At 44.4% G+C, this 21,852-nt stretch overlaps 1 protein-coding gene across 4 annotated transcripts in view; it reads left to right on the top strand.

The window, feature by feature from the left end:
- Nucleotides 1-21,852, top strand: part of LOC108495757 (zinc finger protein 862-like) — a 46,463-nt gene that overhangs the window by 2,911 nt on the left and 21,700 nt on the right. For 3 of the 4 annotated variants that reach the window (XM_017811832.1, XM_017811802.1, XM_017811809.1), the window contains exons 2-5: nucleotides 14,933-15,051; nucleotides 15,421-15,524; nucleotides 16,417-16,679; nucleotides 17,657-17,724. In XM_017811832.1, the coding sequence (XP_017667321.1) occupies nucleotides 14,936-15,051; nucleotides 15,421-15,524; nucleotides 16,417-16,679; nucleotides 17,657-17,724 (551 nt within the window). In that variant the 5' untranslated portion in view covers nucleotides 14,933-14,935. Of the gene's footprint in view, nucleotides 1-14,932; nucleotides 15,052-15,420; nucleotides 15,525-16,416; nucleotides 16,680-17,656; nucleotides 17,725-18,276; nucleotides 18,688-21,852 lie in introns of those variants that run through there. The other variant, XM_017811823.1, reaches the window with a different exon arrangement.

Here is a 21,852-nt window from a genome sequence, read left to right as displayed (position 1 = left end):
TTTTAAGCTTTTTTTCCCTCATGTCCATTTATGTAAGAGAAGTACGTGCTTTTACCTAGCTCTTTATTCTTAAAGTTGCTGTTAGCAGGGCCTGTCTCTTGCTGGTTCAGCTGTAAGTGCTACTAAACCATTTCCAGAGCTCTTAAAATACTGCCTATGTTCATGTCATTTTGGAGTAGCATATTTAAAATTGTTATTCCCAGCCCAGTGTTGTTACATAGGTGTGAAAATTTGCACGGAGAAACTAAAATAGTCCCAAAGACAAATTTTTTTGGGTTTGTTTTTAGTTTGATAAATAATAATACTGTAGGTTAACTGGGGGTCCTCCAGAAGGAAGAAATAAGCTGTTAAAATTTGATCTGAAGATACAAGTCAGGGTAGCTGTGAGAAGTAGCTATTCTTGTTCCCAGTGGCTTGAGTGCGGCTGGGAACTTCTGATGCCTCTTTTGCATTGGGAACATGTGTATCTGAGACCTATGGTTTTCCTAAGTAAAAACAAGCAAACATCTCTTTTATTCTTCAATTTGGATTGCAGCTTTCTGGCATTTTTTAAGAAATCTGGAGTCAGTTGGATGCACATCAGGGTATGCTTGATGTATCTTCTTGCATCAGTGTTGAGTTGACTGATCTGGTCTATCACCTGAGCACAAACCCTTGGGACCCCAGGGTTGAGAGCTGCTTGAGGCACAGGCTGGGGAAGGGGAGTCAGTACGTGCAATTGAGCTTGCATTGAGCAAGTGGCAAAATTCCTCCTGGCCTGCCACTGGGCAGCCTGGCTGTGGGATGCTTACTTTGCTGCTTCATGTTTCGCTCCTTGTCATGCTTGTGGTGTATTTCATTGCAAGTGCGTCTGTACAGCACTCCTGCCTGAGGCTCTGTTGTAGTGGGTGAAGTTTCTTGGACCAGAGCTCTTGTGCAGCTGCAGACAGTTTTAGTGCCTCCTCTTGCACTGACCTCTCTTCAGCAGTGGAGTAAAGAAGGCTTTAATTTCACAGGCTTTTCCCTTCTTCCCGTGACCTCTTCTCTGCTACTGAAGGCATTTATAAATAAAACCTCTAGAGCCATGTTCCATCTAAAGCTGCATAGTGAAATGTTGCTTTTCAGGAATCCCTGCTCGTTAAACTTGCCTGTACAAGTGGGTTCCCGTAGCAAGTCCAGCCACCCAAAGAAAAAGCAGAGATAAGGTGAGAGGTTTGTATCACCCTTAATGGCATCTTCAAAAAGAAGATGAGGGAAAAGTGCTTTGGAAAGGGAGGAAGTTTGCAGATAAAAAAGGCCAAAAAGCAATGGAAAACACAGCCATTCTGGGGCATCTTTGAAAGATGGGAGCAGCCAAGGTGGATGGAGAAGAAGTCTGGTGAGGAGGGCAACACAAGTATCCCATATTAGAGAACCTTTTCTTTATAATGCCCACCATGTGATAGGCACTACAATGCTGATAGAAAAGACCAGGAGGATTGAGAGCAAGGAGGCAAAAAAGCAGAGGTGAAGGGATAAATTTTGACTTGACATCTAGAATCATGTTTGCAATGTGGTTTTTTTAGAAGTCTAGTCACTGTCTTCACCACATAGGCTTTGGACTTCCACTAGAGTCAGTGAAGGTGGTACTAGCACTGACATTTTTCCTCCTTCCATTCCAACCTCTACACATAATTGTCAGAGCCTATGTTTCTGCAGAGAGACAATCAAGCAATTAAGAACATTGACACTTAAGGCTTTGCTGTTATGCTTCTGGGTCATTGATCCGTTTGTGGGAGCAGGAAAGTTTGTATCCTTCAGAGCTGTTGCTCAAATGCCTCGTTATCCTTTAGGACTGGGAGGCAGTACTCTGGCATTTCAGACTCAGAACAGTTTCCCTGCAGTCAAAAGGTAAAAACATTATACATATAATTTAAGATTTAAGCTGCAGAAACTGGCAGCCTCCAGAGGGAGATCAGTAATGCGTACTGCAGAACTGTTTCAGTGCAGTCCCTCAGTCATGGACAGCCATAGTAAGGGGCCCATCAGAAGGGTCAATCATAAGCCAAGTTGTCCAGTTCAAACACACTCTGATAAATGGCTTGGTTTCTCTGCCCCCTTTCTTCTCTCCTTCTTATGCTTTGGCTTTTCAGAAAGACTAGTTTTACTTCGCCTGTAGTGACTTGTCCCAGAGAAGGGACTGCTGTTCTAAAGTCTCGGCATTGAGCCCTACCAGGGCTGCCACTCCCAGCGGCTCAACCAGGCTGCCTGTGCCACTGTCAGCTGAGGGCTGGCTTTTGCCGGTGGAAACTTAAGTGTGGGTACTGGGTGAGATGTATAAGGACAGAGTGGTAAAAGTGCATGGGAGGTGATGTGGGGGATTATCTTGTGTGCCAGCTATAGAATTGCTGTAATTAGCTCCCCCTGAGAGTCAGTGGTGCTCCTGCCTTGCGCACTGGGGAGCTGATACACTGAGCATCCTTTGCCAACCCCCAAGCCAAGTCATTGCTGCATGCTGCAGAGCACTCTCTCCAGGCTCCTGACTATGGATCAGGCCATCTGGGGCTTCAGTGGTCCCCACTAACATCCTTTCAGTGTTGAAGACTGGTACTTGGAGCTGATATTGGTCAGGGCCATCAGGCATTTGCAGGCTGATAATCATTTTCAAATATTGGCCAGTACATTCTTTTTTTGGTACAATGAAGCTTGATTTTGAAAATGTATCATATAAGCTGTATCATAATATGCTGAGTGGAGTTAAATGTTGTTCTTCAGCTGCAGATTAAGTGTACATAGCATCTTCCTGGAAAGACGTCATGAGTTTGACTGGGATTACCTTTCCGGTCCCAGCATGTTCCTCTTTACACCTTTCATTTCTATAAACCTTGACTTCCTCATGTCTGTGTATATCAAGGGGGTTTGCTGTTGTTTGGTTTTTTAAAATCACTCTTCTGAGGCTGCTGGAGTACTTCATGTGGTCTTCTATTTTCTTTACATTGGAAACCTCTTGCCTGGAAAGGCTAATGATAATGTTAAATATGCCACAGTTCGCAGAGTCCAGTCTTTTTATTCCTTCAGATGAAATGAATGAAAACACTTGGACACTGACTTCAGGAAAAATCAATACTGATGAGACAGAAACATACTTTTATGAACAATAAAATATGGTCTGTAGTTGTCATATTTCACACCGAGGCATGCAGACTATCTTTTCTGAGATCAAATTAGTTCAATCAGCTTTTGAAGAAACTTTTTAATTACTAATTTCCTCTTCCCTTCGTGATTGGAAAGAGAACATTCTTAGGTATGATATGTGTGTAAGTTGCTTTGTTCCTTGAGAAATTTTACCTAAATCAAGTAGTTAAGGACTAGTGTTTGGGTGTAGTGGTATCTCACCCTCGGCATGGAGTCACACCAGCTAATGCTGCATTGCTGTTGCAAAGGCAGTCCCTCCAGGATGGTGGATCCACTTACTGCATCTCCTGGATGTGTTGAGAGCTTGCACCAACTAAATCAGATGCTAATGTATCCTCTTTAGGTTTGATGGACTTAATGGGTGGTTGGTTGGTTTTTTTTAACAAGGTCTCATTCCTAGTCAGGTGATGAAATTCTGTTAGGGTAGTTGGTGAACTTTTGTAGTCCCTCAGTGACTTTTGTATGTGAAGTGACTCTGACGTGCTCCCTCTGCTTATTGGACTGGAATTCAATGAGTTCTTGGGCTCTTCTCATGCTTCTGTTAATCAGCATTTTAAAATTGTCCATAGCATAAAGGACCAGGTATTTCTGTGCAACCTAATACCTTTATGTAGAAGATGCACTTGAAGAGCAGGGGTTGCACAAATGGACCAGAAGTGCTTGGCCCCTGCTGGAAATTTTTTTCTAGTTAGCTGTGTTACAATCTACAGGGTTTGAACACCTCTCTCTCTCTATGGAAGGGAATGTGCAGATCAAGTGGTGGTAGTGGTGCATTCAGCACACGGATATCTGATTTCTTGGCAGATCCGACACTGGAGTATCTGGACTCCTGCCTGCCCCAAGGAAAAGGGTCGGTGTGACCCATGCTCAACCAGTACTCATCCAAGCCAGTAACATGAGCCCCTAACCTGTAGACAGATTTACCAGCTCTGAATAATGTCTGTTGTGCTGTGAGATCTTATCTTCCTAATGGCCTGCAAGAGGTACAAATGAGGAGAAATAAATATGGCTCTTGCTTTTGCTTCCTATGTATTTTGTGGAACTGTTGATTTGTTCTCATTCTTCCAGCTGTGTTCATTAGTGCTTTTAAAAGATTGAGCTAGTTTGTCAGAATTTTGGGAACAAGTATGATTTGCTCCTACCTTCTTATTTTCCCCCAAATATTCTTTCCCTTTTTGCTGAACAAGTAAAAAGAAAGGAGCCACTTACCTTGTCCTGAAGCTCCAGTAGAGTGAAACCACTGTAACAAGCATAGAGGAACTGTCATGTAACATCCTTCAACAGAAATGAACAGGCACCAACTGGATAAATGGTGCCAAAGCAGGATTTTATCTTTATTTTGCATCTATACGCACAGGTCCCAATGGAATGGGGATCCCCCTGCACCTGGCACTGCCTTTCTAGAGGTATCCGTGCTGCAGAGGCTTTACAATTTGACAGTTGATTCCTGAAGCTTTTGAGTTGGGTGGTGGGAAGGGACATTGCTCAATAACCAGGTGCCTACTGGAAGTCCAGAGGTCTCTTGGAAGGGTGGCAGTTTCTCATCTGCCTTTGGGATAAAGAGATTTGGATTGTGATTTGTAAGTAATACCTTCTGCTCAAGAAACTTTCCGTCATGTGGCTGTATCAAGGGTGAAATTGTGTTTTGTTGTTCGTGACAGAATTTATACATCATACAGAATTGATGTATATAAAGGCAGACCAGCAGTTGGTTGTTGCTTTTGAGTGTGGTGTTGGCTTTGTGCAGGAAAAGGGAGCTCCAGCAAAATGCACTGAGTTTTCTGACTCAGTGGGGCAATTTGAATTTAATGCGTAGCTTGGCCATGGCTTACAGATGTGTGTGTGAGCCTGTCCATCCTGTCCGGTCTTCTGACACCACTAAACATTTGACACTGGAAGAAAAAGACAAAGTATTGCAGGTAATTTTTTTTTTTTTTTTAGGAAAAGAAAAAGCTGCAACTTCTAGAAAAGTGTTAAGTGAAAGCCTGTCTTGTTAGAATATGGATGTGCTTTCAGAGGGGCTAATTTAGACACTAAGGAAATATATGTGGAGCTGATTGCTGGCCAGGTGCCAGTCACTGAAGGGCACCGGAGGCTGAAATGCCAGGCACTGCTGGTAGTGCTGGCACTTCAGCTCATGACGGTTGGGTTGCATGAATTATCTCTCTGCCTTCCAGCTAATTTTATCCTGTTGATTTTTCATGAATCATTTCCCATCTCTGCGGGTTAGAAATTAAAGTGGAAGTTTGCTAGCCAGAATAGCCACATCTGCTATTTAGAAAATAGTGTCTGGGGTTTGCTTCCTGCCCACCCCTGTGCCTTCCCTTCCCTTTCCCTTTTTACCTCCATCATTGTTCAAATACATGAATCACTAGTGTTGCTCACCCACAGAAATTTTTAGGCTGGCCAACCTGCACAAGTGCAGGGGTCCTCTGGATGTGCGTGACCTCAGTGTGGGTGGCTGGGCAATGGGGGTGGCAGGCGGGTGCTGAGTGCTATGTGGCAGGGTCCCAGGTGCACAGTGAGGCTGGCAGGACCTCACTGGAGCATCTTGAGTTTCCTGCATGTGCCTTATAAAACATTAAAGGCACTTTTCCCTCTCCCAGCACAGCAGAAGAGTAGGAGTGAGGCGGTGGCCTAGCCTGTTGCATGCCTACCCAAGTGCTTCCTCACTTCAGCCTTTTTGTCTGTCCATGGACAAGAGTAGGTCATTTGGGCAGTAAAGTCACATCTCTGCTTCCCTTTGTTGAGCTGTGTGCTCTTGATTTCCATTGAGGCTGACGTCTGGGCCAGCAGCAGGGAAAGGATAAGTTCATTATCCAGAAGTTGAGCACTACAAGTAGGGATCCAGGGACACACATAGCAGTTGTATAGCTTGGGGCCCTGTGGGTAAGCAAAGTTTTGCTGGCAGCTGTGCTAAGGAAAAAGCACATTCCCATTAAACATAGTGAGCATTAGGTGAATGAGAGGAGGTCTCTAGCTTGGTGATGTTCATTTTTAATCAGTCTTGGGATCACAGCAAATGCAGGAGACTGAAAGAGTAATCGTATTGGGACAGTTTTGAAAATTGCCAAGTGGATGGCCCAGGAAATGAGAGGCTGAGTAGCATGACACCAATCCTGGGTGAATATAAAGTTATTCATGCTTGAAAACTGGTGTTACAGAACATGTCTTGTACTTCTTAAAACAGGTCTGATTTTGTTCTTTGAGAAGATTATCATTGGTTTAAAGAAAGATCTGTAGATGTGATACATTTACGTATAAAAGCATTTAAGTCAGTGCGTTAGAACCCAGTTAATATCTAATGCCAGGGAATATTAATAAAATATGAATGGCTTAGGAACTGAAGGTAGTGATTGATAGAGAGTCAGCATCCAATAAATATACTGAAGTGGCAGTATAAATAGTAAAGAGGATGAAGGATACTCTAAGGTAAAGGACAGTATTAGCACACTAATAAATCAACTGTTTGCAGATTAACTTTAAGCTGAACATAGAAAATGGTTTTTCAGCATCAAAAGATCACAGTTCTGGCATTGCCACTTTAGATGAGTGGAGCAAATAATCCAGCTATTTTAAGCTAGAGCTTGATCATTTTACAGAAGAGTCTCTGCAACATGATATGTGGAGGCTGCATTTTCAAAGAAGTAGACTTGATGACCCTTCCCTTCAGATGAGAGGAAGGGAGAAGCTAGTTCTGCCTGACACTTACTCAGTGATGCAGAAGAAAGTATGACACCACTGACAATGTGAAGATAAAACATGTTTGGTCGATTGTAGCTGTTGATAGAGGCAGGATGGTATAATGCAGTTGGTTTGGTAAATGGAGCCATTGAAACAAAATAATTTTCATGCAGCCAAGTGAAGAGTTATGAATCTGGAAAGGCACGTCCTGAACGTGATCTGCAAAGGGAGGCTGTGTCCTGAGCAGTCTCGTGTGAGAACATGGGGGTCAGAATGGGCAGGCAGCTCTGGGGAGCTTTCTGTGCCAGGTCCTAGCTGGAAAAGACAACCATGATTTTGGACACAAACAGGGCGGTAATGAATCAGGGTGAGGAGGTAGTTTTATGTCTGTAACCCTTACATTTACTTCAGACTCAGTCTCACATCAGTGTGGCTTTCTAGTGCCAACATCTTGAAGCAATGTAGAGAAAATTGGAAGGATTACACAGTAGAATGATGAAAATTGTTGGAAAACTGAGAAGATATTGCATGGGTACATATCCAGGGCTCTGCTATGTATGTGGTTTAATTCAGTGCTTATCACTATTGCTATCCAAACACGTTTCAGTAGTGCTTTAAGGAAGAAGGCTTACACCTGCCACTTAGCTGTACACTTATTCTGTCCTTGGGGAGAAAAATGTTGGTGGAATGGCATCTAGTTTTAGTACTGGGGTTTTGTGTCTGTTTGTTCTAACTTTATAAATGAAGGTATATATTTATGTTGAAGAAGCCAAAGGCAAAGAAGTGCAACTGGCAGTTCTGACCAAAGATGGTCAGAACAGCCATTAACCTGGGAAGCAATTCTTTCCATTTGTTCAAAGCAATGTCCCAAGATGTCAGGTATTTCAGCCTTTCCCACCTAGTTGCAGGGCCCTTTGAAAGAACAGCTGACTGGTGCCCAGAACTAGAGAAGTCACATAAAACCTGTCTCTGAGGGGGATTAACAGTTGAGATGAACTTCTGATGAAGTGTTGACTTCTCTCCCTCTTGCTAGACTCGGAGGCTTTTGTCCTGTTTGTAGGCTAAAGGTAAGGGAATGGGACATACAGGGGATCGGTCAGGTTGACCTAATTCTCCTTCCTACCCTTAAACTGTGAATCTGAGATCAATGCAGGGAGCTGAGCACAAAAAAAATGAGAAGTTTCCATGTATTTTAAAATTGCAAGTCACATATTCCTTCAACTGCAGTACCTGCCTTGGTTCTGTGGCATGTCACACTGTTTCAGAGGCTTTTAGGCTGCATGGGAGCTTTATCTTGTTAGCATCCTGGTTTTTTGAGTCCTTACTGAGCACTTAACATAGGGAAGTTGCATCAAATAATACCAGGTTTTCATACACTTGTGCTGATCCATGACAGCATATGGGTCATCTTTCTACTCTTAGATCAACAAAGGGCAAATGCTCCCAACTGACCATAATACAGAATTTCATGGCAAATCTTTTAGTCATCAGCATTTTCCATCTTCACTAGAAGCCACCATAAAACAAACTTAAGACTGGTTCAGGGGTTATTTCAGAGGTTCTCTTCCTTCTTCCCCCTCTGAAATGTATCTGTCATGAAGTGGATCATGGCAGGTTTTGATAACCTGTTTTGCCAATGAACCATGTAGGAGTGACAGTGTGAACACATCTTGCATCCATTTGAAATGACAGGAGGAGTTCCAGGTTGGCAAATGGGAATTTCCCTATTCCCAACCTGTCTGCAGTCAGGATGACAGCGGGAATTTGGTGTTGTGGCACCCCTATGCTGTTTGTCATGTGAGTTGCTGGTCTTGGGCTAGTCATTAAACCACTGTGAACTCTAAGCCCTCCCTGCTGGAAAACAGGTTTAAGTCTTTGCGGTTTTGAAGCTTCCTCTCCAACCTTCTTCAGAAAGCTGCAGAAAAACTGGTAATTTTTCCAGGTATCTTTCATGTAGTCCTGACATTCTTCAGTGTTCTTTCAAAACTCAAAGAATGTAGTGGAGTAATTTGCAATGATTTAAACAAGTCCTGATCACAATCCATGGCTGCTCAAATCCTACATCATGCATGCCCTATAATTTTCACTAATTAAGTTTGAATTTGTGACTGCTTCAGCTTGTCTCCAGCTGTGCTGGCTGCATTCAGCCCTGCTCTGTGGCTGTCAGAGAAGAGTCCTGGTTTTGCAGCAGGTTGGGAGGCAGGTCATCGACTCTTGCCGTGCCACCACCAGCCTTCACTGTGCCAAGGCGCTGCTTTGCTGCACCACAGGGTGGAGGACAGCTTCATCCACAGGAGCGTTGTACTTTTGGGGGGAAAGTTACGCCAGCACTGTGGCAACTGTCAAGGCAAAAGCAGTTTTCCTAGTAGTGCATTGGGTTATATCTGTCTGTGGACAGTGGTCCTCCTCTGAGCAAACTGGTTCTCCCTCTTATTTTGTGGGATCTTTTAGTGTTTGATTTGGCTGCGAGCATGAGCTGCATAGCCAGCTGGTACTTCATAAAGTGACCTGAAGTGGTTGGCATGGCCAAGGACCTTGGTAAGCGTATTCACCTCAGGGAGAACAGTCAGCCTGGGTCTTCCATGGCTGCATGGGGGGGAGAGCTCAGAGCCTTGAATGCTGTGCTTTATTCCCCCTTCTCAGCTCATCAGTAGCCGACTGTTCTGGATAACTATTTCTGGTAATAATATGCAACTGTAGAAAAAGCGTATGAACTCAAGTCCATCTTTCACCATGGGCCTGCACTTTAAAAACGTGGTACAAGCTGTGCGAGAACTTTCTTAAAAGAAGAGGGGATGACCTCCAGAAGGCCAGCAGAGAGAAACTGAGTGAAGGAGCTGTGTGCTGAGAAGGGGATGGATTCCTATATGACTGTTTCACATGCAAGAATGTCCCAGTCTGGGAAACCTGCCAGTAAAATGTAAAATTAAAGCTCTGTTTTGGAGGCTGATCCACGCAGATAAGAGTCTGTGACTGTTAACTAATAACTACAAGAGGGGCAGTGATAAAGGCAGCATACTTGAGGACAGGAATTCACAGGTTTGTTCATGTTTAACCCCATTTGGAGGTTTTTTCCTGCATTAGAGATTAACAACTCAGATGTTCTTGTGTTTTCTACTTCCCTGATTTTGAGCAATATGGTGAAATCACTGGGAATCTTAACTGTGTCATGCAGAAATGTGACAGATCCTCACCTACTTTTGAAGAAAACAGGAGAGGTTATGTGGCAGTGCCTGTGAACCTGGGGACAACCCAGGGACGCCTCTTGGGATTTGTAGCAGTCACACTGGTGTCCTGGGCCCACTGAGGGACCGTTGTGCTTCATACCACAACTGCCTTTGCTGTCCAAAGAGCTTGATGTTGTGTGCAAACAGCACCTGAACGTCACAGCATCTCTCTCACCTGGGGATTGTCCTCTCTGACATGCTGCTAGGACTTTACAGTAGGCTGTGTGCACATTGACATTTGGAGGGCCGAACGTCCTGGTGGGCGCAGGAACATACACATGGGAGGCCAAGTACCCCCTGGGAATACCTTCAGCAGTAACCAAGGAGCCTGCTCTCCTTATGCTTCTTGACATCACCTGAAATCTTCAGAGGCTCTTCATATTTGGGTGCTAGAACAAACACAACTATAAAAATTGCCAATGAAGTGGAGGGAGTGAAAACTGCAGAATGTGAACTCTTGTAGCTGTGGAAAACTAAAGGGGGAGGAGAAAGGGCAAGAAAGAGAAACTAATGGGCAGTGAAATTAGGAAAAATTAAACACCGCTTTAAATAAAACAGAAGATAAAAGAGTCCTAAAAGCACAGTCATCTGCTGAGGTCTGGAACTGGAGAAATCTCATGTGTTTCTTTTCTGGCAGAAAAGCTAGAAGATGGTACCAGTTACAGCAGCAGCGTAATGCTCTCTGTTATAGCAGTAGCTTGGGAAATTACCAAATAGCAGCTACTAGAGCAGTACTTTTTAAAGTTTGCTGTTCTGACTAACTTGCTTTCAGGGATTCGAAAAGGGCTGGCTGAGCAGCGCTCTCTGGGTCATAAATGCTAATTTAAAAATATTTTTTTTTTAAAAAAAAGCATACATAATGACTTAGACTGAAAAAATGTTGTGTGTTACTCATAAGGAAGTAAGCCAATTTCAAGTTTAATTGGGCAAGCTAGAACACTAACTGCAGTCTGATGTTTGCTTCCAGTAAAATAATGTAATAGCTGATATGTATTGTTTTGTTCATGATTTGAGGGGGTGTTAATTGTAATATTGAGTCTGTACTGATTTTTAAAAAATCATTCTTTTCGAACAGTGTGATTTTCTGGTGTTGCTGTAATTTTACTTGATAAAGGTAAAACTGTTGGTATGTCTTGCATGTTTATTGCAGTGAAGTTGTGCCACAGGTCATGGGAATAAACAGGTAGGATGATTCAGTGTGTCACACACACACTGTTGGAGTGAGTCCAGAGGAGGACTGTGAAGATCAGAGGGCTGGAGAACCTCCTGTGAAGACAGGCTGAGAGAGTTGGGGTTGTTCAGCCTGGAGAAGAGAAGACTCTGGGGAAACACTATTGTTGCCTTTCAGTACTTGAAGGAGACTTGTAAGAAGGCTGGGGACAAACTTTTTAGAGGGGCCTGTAGGAACAGGACGAGGGGGAATGGCTTTAAACTGGAAGAGGATAGATTTAGATTAGATATTAGGGAGAAATTCTTTACTGTGAGGATGGTGAGACACTGGAACAGGTTGCTCAGAGAAGCTGTGGCTGGCCCATCACTGGAAATATTCAAGGCCAGGTTGGATGGGGTTTTGAGCAGCCTCGTCTAGTGAAAGGTGTTCCTGCCTATGGCAGTGGGATTGGAACTAGATGATCTTTAAGTCCTTTTCAGCCCAAGTCATTCTGTGATTCAATGCATAAAGGAAAACCTGACTAAATAAAAGGTCACTTTTTTTGTGACAACAGAAGGAGAGCCATTGCTGATAATTGTAGTAGTGTCAGCTGGGAATAGTTTTTTTGGCTTGATGCTAATCAAGTGGCACGAGTGGGTCTCTTCTCTCATTTAACAAGTGATAGGATGTGAGGAAATGCCTTCAGGTTGCACCAGAGCTGTTTTAGATTGGATATTAGGAAAAATTTCCTCACTGAAAGAGTTATCAAACATTGGAAGAAATTGCCCAGAGAAGTGGCTAAGTCTCCTTTTTGCTGGAAGACACGTAGCTGTGGCACTTAAGGATGCGGTTTATTGGTGGACTTGGCAATACTAAGTTTATGGTTGGATTTGATGATTTTAAAGGTTGTTTCCAGCCTAAATGATTCTGTGATTTAGTGATGGACTTGGCAGTGCTAGATTTACATTGGCCTTGATGATCGTGGAGGTCATTTGCAGCCAAGATGATCCTTTGATTTTAAGTTTGTTGGTGTCCTGGAAGAAAACCCATCAAATTGGGTTATGTTTGTGGACAACATAAAGTCTGGGCAAGTTGCAAGTAATGAAAAGAGGTGAGTCAGTGGTGGAGTTGGGATTGAATGTGTGCTGAGTGAGACAACAAGGAGGTGTGTGAAAGCCTTAAAGCAGTCATCTAGTCTCAGAGCAGGTGGGAGGGCTGACAGGATGCATGGTAGCCTGGGAGCTGTCGAAGGAGTGAGAGCTCTTACAGCAGCACGGCAGCTCACCAAAAACAGAACCCGAGCTGGGCACAGTTGGCAGAAAGTAAGTGCATTACTTGGACACAAGCATGGATATCCAGAGCAGGGCCAGGGAGGGTGTTATCTTGGTGCAAGGTGCTGCTCCTGCCAGCACAGGAGTGCTGTGGCCAGTGCTGCACAGGAATGTTGCTGATAAGTTAGAGGGAGTTCAGGGGGCACCATGAGAAGGGAGGGCTGCAAAATGTGCCATACAGTAAAATATGGAGCTTTGTGTGTAAAATAAACACTGTGTTTCTTCCCTTTTTTTTCCCCCTTGTTTGGAGGTATGCTGTAATTTAGCCTGAAGTTCACTGAAGGAAGCACAGTGACCTGCCTTGGCAGAAGGTCAGACTGTGTCGTCACAGGGTTTCTCTTGCTCTGTAAGTCTCCATGAGGCAAGAGTGGGAAAGGAAAAGCCACTTTATCTTCAGAGACAGATGTCTGTAACTTTTCCTACTGAAGCCTTGGGGGATATGGGTGTTTTAACTCCAGGTGTCCTGTCTTCCAGGCGTCCAAAATGGAAGTAGTTGGTTGTTCTGACTGAGAGCATCTGCCCTGCAGCCAGCATCCACCTTTCCTGTGCCAGTATAGGCCCCACAGCTAACTAGCTCTGGGGCACCTGTCTCTTCTTGTCTTTTAACATTTTCCCCCTCCCCAAGCTTTTTCCCTCTTCAGCTACTTTACTGCAGACTTTCCAGAAAAGACTTCTCCTTCTCCTTTGGGAAGGGCAAGTAGGCCCTACCTGCACCACCAGCTGGTGCGTAGGTACAGGACTGGAGAGCTTCCCTCTTGCTCCAGAGAGCACAGACAAGGGACTCAGCTTGCCAAAATAATGAGCCCCTCTTTGCCCTTAGTATCGCTTTCCTTCTGAACGGTGGTGGTAATTCTGAAAGAAAATGTGTTTTGTTTTTGGCATCCTGTACAGGCTTAAAAGTGCATGTGTTTGCCTGTGTCTAGTTGTACTTACGCTGAGGCTTTGCTTTCAGACCACTATATGAATATTAAGTAATGCTCCTTGATACAACCCTGATAAATGTCTTTCAGGGTGCACACTGACGTGTGAGAAGTGGGACTGGAAGAACTATTCATTTGTTCCCTGCCACAAAGAGGAGCCAGAAAGGTTGGGGATAGTCTTCTTACTGTAAACAGCAGAAATGAAGATCAGACTTCCATGGTGTTCAGCCCCATACAAGCATGTGTGGAATAAAAAAATTCCTGTCTTCAGGGTTTTATGAGCTTAGAACTTGAATTTAGGAATGCCCTGAGCTGAGTCATGATGGGGATGGGCTCTCCCACCAGCTTCCCCAACAGAATGGGTCTGATCAGCTGCTTAGGCCCTTCCAGCAGCACTGCAGGTGTGCAGCATAACAAAGCATGTCATCCAGCAGTGGACATGGAAAGGGCGACCCAGGGGGCTTGAGGGGGAGTAGTGTGAAATCTGTCTGATCTGGTATGGTACTTGAGAGCAGCCAGTTCATGTGCTTTGGAGGAAAACTTAAGATGAATGCAATGAAGTGACCAGCACTCAGCTTTATTGCTCTTCTCAAGCTGGGGTGCTCTTAAGCTTAGTGGCCCTTCCAAAAATCTAAATTAAACCCATTCCGAATTATCATCACTTGACACATCTGTATTTTCTCTTCAGCACCACCCCATGATGGGATGAGGAGGGAAGTGTTATCATTTTGGAGCTTGCTGTCCTTAGACATCATTAAGTGACTGTTGATTCTGTGATTCTGTGAAGTGGCTCCTGGCTCTTGTGTTGAGCAAAGGGAGAGGCATTTTCACTACAGCAGACTCATGTGCCAGAGGGGTGGCTCAGTTCTGGACCTTGCAAAGGACAGGAAGATTGAGACCATAATTTGTGCAATCTTGGTGGAATCCTGAAGGGCACTGTAGGCACTTACCTGTTTGTTAGGGGTGTCTAGAGCACATGGAAAGCTCCATCCACAGGGGTGTAGTACACTGCACTCTGTTCCCAGATGGAAACTGGCATATGTTATGTCCGTAGACAGATCCTGGTTCAGTGCCACAATCTGTATTCCTCTTTATTGTCATTCTGTCCCCAAAGACATGCTCTGAGGTAGTAGTGCTCCATGTTCCCATAACATATCACACCCATCAGTCTTAAATTCCATATGCAACATTTTTAATGGGCACTGTGAAGCATACTTCAGATTCTCCATGCCTCAGGTTGCTCTGTGCTGTTTCATGCTCTTCATCTGACCTAGAGCTGAACTGCTTTTCCCTTCCCAGCCCTGGAAGGCTTTTCCACCTACATGCATGTGTAGGCGCTCCAGTGTGTGATGGCAGCTCTTGGTGCCAGGAGGGAGCCTGCTCTGCTGGCTGTATCCTGGCCTGGGAGAGGAAGCTTGTGATTTCCTGATGCTCATACTTCTCTTCCCTTCCTTCATTCTCTTTCAGAACATGAGTGAGAACTTGAAGGACTGTTTGATCCAGACCCAAGCTTCCTTAGGTGAGATGGTGACGATAAAAACAGAGGCCTGCTCTCCTTGCCGGGACCAGGAGTATGGACAGCCTTGGTACGTGGCTGAGCTTCAGACTGATGTACTCTTTCTCTCCACCTACCCCCCAGCTGGTTTTGGGGAATATACTTGAACTTCTTGAAGTTAGTAAAGCCCTCCCTTGTGAGGTCAGCCTTGAAGTGTTTGACAAGGGTGGTCACCTACTAGTGCACCTACTCTAGATGAAGCCACTACCTGCTGTAGGCTTTAACTTTAAGCCATCTTAGATACTAGCTTTTGGCAGGTTGGATGGCAAGTTGAATTATTTCTCTGCTGCAGTTTTAGGACTAAAGAAGTTTGTCAGGCCCCATTGCCTCAGCTTCTCTCTGTGTGCAGTCCCAATGTCTTGGTTAGGTTAACATCATCTTTCTGTTGTTTCCTCCTCAGCTCTGGAAGGCCTGACCCACAGTCCATAGAGATGGAGCCCAAGAAACTGAAAGGGAAACGGGATTTAATCATGACCAAGAGCTTTCAGCAAGTGGATTTCTGGTGTAAGTATATTGTGAGTGAGGGAAAAGCACCACTGCTGCTTGTATAGACTTTGGTCTGTCCCTGCTGGTACCCTACTGGTTTGGGGCAAGAAGCAGGGGAAAAAGAAGCCAGGAACAAATTTACATGCTTTCCTGCAAAGACCAGCACATTTAAAAGAGAAGCTGTTGCACAAAATCAGCTTGTCCATGAAGGGGTTATGCAGAGGTAGGGAACTAGGTGGAAAGTAAGCTGGAAACATGAAAACACACATTGGAAAATCCTGAGAGTCTGCAAAAACTGAAGACTTGAATTCACAGACTGCACAGGGAGCACTGTGCAAACAACAGCTCTTTCCCCTATAGTCTGGAAAAGAAAACTCCTACCACTTATGCATACCTACAAAAAAGCAGACCTGCATCCCTGTCTGGACACAGGGAAAGTGCCTGGGGATGCTGTCTCTCTCCCAAGCACAGAATGAAGGCTGTAGTATGAGGGATGTTTGTTTTAGCTCCCTCTTTGGCGTGTGGGGAATCAAATCTTGGTTGGAGGACTTAGCTGCTAACCAGGAATATGCAGGAACCTCCAGCGTCTGTCTCTGCAGGCAGTGACGGGGCCTTTCCCTGTGCATGCAGCCATCAGTGGCAAATGTGTGTAGAGCATCAGGGTTTATGCAAATGCATGTGTTGGTTAGACAGGTGGGTTGGGGCAGAGCCCTTGCTGAGAGATATGGAGAAACAAGGGAGCAGCCAGTGAAGTGACTGCATGTGTGGAGGCTGGATACTGGGGAGGGGGCTCAGCTTGGCAGGGGGAAGGACAGGGAGCTGGCCTGAGCACTGTGCATCCTGTGCATTGCATGAACTGCACAGACATCACGTGTGCCCAACCTAACCCTGGTTCCCTTTGCATCTGCAGTCTGTGAGTCCTGCCAGGAGTACTTCGTGGATGAGTGTCCGAACCATGGCCCCCCAGTGTTTGTGTCTGACACACCAGTGCCTGTTGGCATTCCTGACCGGGCAGCGCTGACCATCCCTCCTGGAATGGAGGTGGTTAAAGAGCCCAGTGGGGAGAACGATGTGCGCTGTATGAATGAGGTGATCCCCAAAGGTCACATCTTCGGGCCGTACGAAGGGCAGATCTCTAGCCAGGACAGGTCTGCAGGATTCTTCTCGTGGCTGGTGAGTGACAAGTCTCCCCAGCTAAGTGACACCTCAGCCATACAGCTCAGAGCTGGGGGAGTTATGGGCTTGTGGTGCCAAACCTTAACCGTCTTCCCCCTTCTCTGAAGGTCTTCTGCTGACCCACATGTGCACGACGCAACCATCGACCTACCAGAAATATTAGCAACTTAAGGGTATAGATATGTGAAAGGAGACCAGGTACATGACACCTGAGTTCAGTTCACAGTTGTAGGAAGAAGAACTTGCTTCTGCTCTCTCTCTTGCCAAGAACCGTGTTCTTTCATCCCCACTCAGTCTAGGTGTTCTCTAGTACCTTTCTCTGCTCTGGTCATCATTTTGATGATAGAGGAAGGATTCTATCTAGAGATTGCAGAGCTCTCTAATGGGCCTAGAGCACTCTCTCCCAGATTGCCTGAGCAGAGGAGATGGCCAAGAGGGCAGAAAAGAGATCCAGTCCATCAGGAACTGATCTACGTGCAGACTCCAGCACCAAACCCTGTATTTTTTCCCCTCATACAGGCCTTGGGTAGCATATGAGATAGACCTGTCACTGGATCAACAGATGTTAATTATTATGAGAAATGCAATGTGGGATTTGAGTTATAGGTGGGGAAAAAACTGAGAGCTGTTGATATTAAATGCTCCTCATACTTCTCCATTTGTAAAATAAATGTGTTTCAGCCCTGTCCTGAAAGGGAAGTTAATATTTTATTTCTCAGGATTGTTAGCAATTTTGTCAGCTGCATCCATGGTTTTGTTACAGATATCTGTACATAGAAAAATGCCTCTTAGTTCAGAGTAGCCTCCACACACACATTCAGGTCAGCAGCCTGTTATTACCAGGAAAGCTGAGATTGATGACAGTTTCACATCTTGACTTAGGGCTGGAACTGAAGCAGCGATCTGAGATTCATATACGTTCTTCTGCCTGGATCTGTTGGTTGACGTGCTGCATCTGTTCTCTTGTTCCATAGATTGTTGATAAGAACAACCGCTACAAATCCATTGATGGGACAGATGAAACCAAAGCAAACTGGATGAGGTGAGTCCAGTTCTCTTCTGCCTTTCCTTTTGGGGCTCTGTCTTCAAGAGAGAGGCCATCAAACACTACTTGTTGTTTGTCAGAAAAACAAACCAAAATATCACCACCCGTTTTGTAAATGGTGTGCTTGTGCTCTTTCGGTATTTATTTTAATGAGTATCCTTTGGTGTCAGATTCCTTTAGAAAGGATCTAAAACAGGCCATAGATGTGTGTATGGAGGGATGACTGTTTTCTGGAATAAGGATAAATGATAAAGATGATCCTATTTATCTACTCTTAAAAATGCTGACAGGTCTCACTCCATTTTTTTATTTATTTTTTTTTTATGTTATGTTCAAATATTTGCAAAATGCTTTCCATTATCCCCAGGGTAACATTTGATTTGGTTTGGGTTTTTTTGTTCCTTCCTATTTGAAAGAGACTGAAAGAGGTGCTTTTTTTGTTTTCTTTCTGGGCTTCACTTGAAACAGCTGTCTGTGGTGGCTGTCATTTGGCAGTGTCAGCTGTCCTGTGCGAGGAGAAAGGCAAAATGAGTGAGCTGCAGCAGCACCGAAGGCAGACCTGATGCATGGGCTTGCGCTCCCTCTGCTGGCCCCGCACCTTGGCAGAGCAGGGTCTCAGTACTGAGCCAGGAGTGGGGCTGGCTCTGGTTTGGGAACTGCAGCAGGAAGGGAAAGTGTGTAACCATGACGCAGTGTTTCAAGTATTGGCATATATCTGTAAAATGTAGGTCACTGAGGCCTCATATGTGTGGTACGTCACCAGAACAGGACATTGCTCTATACCGAGGCCTGTCCCACATTCAGACCAATCCTGTTTTCAGGGGTGAATTTTGGAAGCAGTTATTGTCAAGAAGGCATTTCCTAGAGAGTAAAGCAGTATGGAATTACCTGGTTTGTCGGCCTGGATGTCTAGGATTTTCAGCTGTCACTCACTGAGGGAACAAAGAGTGTAAAGTACAGGTAGATGCAAGATTGACCTAATTGGTCATATGTGGTTGCACTACTTTTGCTCCATTTGAGTCTTTACATGGATAGCAGCTGTTCTGTCATTTGTGTTCTATAAGTTCAGCAAAGGATTTAATTTTTCTGCATGACAGTGAAGCTGGGGCAAAACAGTCTTGGAAAGCAAAACTTCTATGATGATCTCTTTTTTCTACTGCCATGAACATAAGCTTGATGTCTGGATTTAAATGGGCACTACTTGTGGTCCTAGCACTGAAAAGCAGAATGTTCTTGCCTGAACTTGTATTTGCCATGATTCAGTCTCAAGATGAGTGTGGTCTGTGCTGTTCTGTACAACCTTGAAAGGCAAGGAGGTTATGGCTTTGCAGAAGGGGTATGTTTGCAACTCTTCTGGAAACAGGTGTACCGAAGGACCTGTGCAGGTTATACCAGTGTTACTGATCTTTCTGATTTTACTCTTGAAAATTGCTTCTAACAGTAGTATTATGTAGAGTGTCACTGACAGTTCACGTGGCAATAGAGGTCCTCAAAAAGCCTCGATTTGGTTTGTTAGCACTTTTCAAACTGAGGTGTGCTTGGTATCCTATGCCAGAACATCACCTGACACTGAGATTGCTCACAGAAACCATACTTTCAGGACGCTGTAGACAGCGCTCTTTTTGTTTTTCAGATGGTGCTCTTTGCTATCACTCACAGATGGGGTGCTTTGCAAAGTAGATCTACTCACCCTTTGAGTAGGTGGGTATGGCGTGGGGAGGGCAGCTTGTGCTGACTCCTCTCTCTTCTTGTAGATCTCTGCCTATTATTTTTGTTGTTTGAATACCACATCTGAGCCCATTTTCATTTTCCCACTGAGGACAATATGTACACTGCAGCACTTGCTGGTTTAATTTCAAGTGACTGTTTACCCAGGGCAGTGGATGACAGGGAGGAAGGAGTTTGAAGCACAGCAGGTGGCATGACAATGGTAGAATCCTTGTGCCCTTTCTCTCGTCATTCAGTTAGCCAGTGTGAACTCCTGATGCTGGGAGCATGTTCTCCTAAGCTGGGTGCTGGCAGAAAAATAATGCGCCCTTCATCTCTGTCCGGAGTAAAATGCTGTTGTTTGCAGTACTTTATAAAACTGCATGGCTTTGATTTGTGCAAACATCCTCCTCTGTTTTTATTTTTCTGGGCACTGATTATCATGGATTGCAGCAAACCCCAAATAAAATTAATGCTTTCTTGGACACAACCTGTAAATTGCTTCTGATGGGAGTTCTTGGAGCTTCTGAAGGGTTGCAGAGAACCATCCATTTTCCTGATTGCTTCTGAGGAAATTCTGTTATTTAGTTGTTAGTGTTCTCTAGAAATAATGGATATGAACAAAAAATGAAAGTAATTCAGAAAGTCCAGGAAACATCGCTCTGTCTGTGTGTCACTTGGCCCAGACTGAGATGCAGGGTAGGAAGTACCAGCAAACTGATGGTGCCCAACTGAACTATTGGAGTGCAGTGCCTCATATTTGGGGTTTCCAGGCTAGTTTAGGCATTTATAGTCTGTATCCCTTCTTACATGTGAGTACCTGAGTTCTTAGGCTTTTGGCACAGTTCAGATTTATCCTTTCTCATATGAAAAGTCTGGTGCAAGTCTTCCTCACTTCTTTTTCCTTTGTCTTCCTTTCTGCCATCCTTCCTCTCCAAGCATAGTAACAAAGAGGTCATGGGGAGCCAGACTGTTCTATAAATCTTCCTGTATCCTTATAGTGGAGATGTCTGTGATTTGATCTTCATACAATAATAAAGCCTGGAAGGGAGCTCTGGTCGAGTGCTCCAGCAGCCTGCTTAAAGCAGGACCAACTTAGATCAGTAGATCCTTTAAGTACTAAGCTGCTGTTTCAACTTTACAGGACCTTTTAAAAATAAACATAAAAAAAAGTCAGGGTTACTGTGACTGCCCATGTGTTCAGGGTGAGTAAAAGTCACCAGTTTATGAATGTCATTTTGTTGAACTTCATAAACTGATTTCCGTTACCTTGCAGCAAGTGGAGCAAATGTTCTTATCCACTGCAAATTTATGCAGAGCAAAAGGATCCTAAAGTACTGTGATCCCTGTAAAAAAACCCAAAAAAGCCCTGGGAAAAGTTACATACTTGTTTCTTAGAGGCCAAGAACAGTGGAGTTGGTTGATATTTTTGTGGGATGATCATTAAGTGCCCACTCTTCAGCTAGTTTACAATGTCATTTGTTTTTAAAGAAATAGCTGTACTGTTTTGCACCACAGATTGACCTGGGCTGAGGTGTGAATTCACAGCCTCACAGCTGGGATTCCTCTGGAGCTTGCTAAAACACCACATGGCAACCCAGAGAGGTGCTTGCAAATATTGGTGACTGTCTCTAGGGACATACTGCATGCTAGAGGAAATGAATGAGGGGAAACAGATCTCTCTGCTAGTAATACTGTCTGCATTTTTATAAGGAGGAGGTAAATGTGCCTGCTAGGAACCTAACATTAATTGAATTTGTGATTAAAACTGGCCAGAGTTCATTACTCTCTCTGTGGCAAGTTTGCTATTGGAATCCGTGAGTTATCTTAGATGCTGGAGCAAATGAATGGAAACTCTGGAATCTGAATATCTGGGCCTACCACAGGCTGTCCTAAATGCACGTGATGGGATACCCTATCTGGGAAGAGCAAAGAAGCTCTGATTCCCAATCAGTTCAGTTTTGCTAATGATGGTAGCTGTGAATTCAGCAAGAAGAGGGTGTGGCAGGTTTCCTGACTCTGCAGCTCTGGGGAGACTTCTGTTCTGCAAGCTCACTGCTACCCGGGAGCACTTTGCAAAATATTGTTACTTTTCACCAGAGCAGCTTGTTTCCACCACGTGGAGGTTTGTTTCTGCCGCATGGAGGTACTGTGCAGTCATGAGTACCTGCTGAGAATATACACGAAGCCCAGTTTGGCTGAATGTGATAAAAATCACAGTGTGAATATTCCCTTGCTCAATGTTCCGAGTAGCCTTTTCCCTCTTTCCAGTGTTCAGCTGGGAGAACTCCTTTTTCCTTTTAATTTGGTGAGGGTTTTTTGTTGGTTTTTTTTGAGATCAGTGTACCAAGTGCTTTGCTGGCTTTTCATCTTTCATTACCATCTTCTCTAAATGCTCCTTCTTCCTCTCTATAAATG

This window comes from Lepidothrix coronata, unplaced genomic scaffold, assembly GCF_001604755.1.
Source record: "Lepidothrix coronata isolate B3197 unplaced genomic scaffold, Lepidothrix_coronata-1.0 Scaffold1, whole genome shotgun sequence".
NCBI lineage: Eukaryota > Metazoa > Chordata > Aves > Passeriformes > Pipridae > Lepidothrix > Lepidothrix coronata.
The sequence above is the reverse complement of the archived record's forward strand: the minus strand, read 5'-3'. Positions and strand labels throughout refer to the sequence as shown.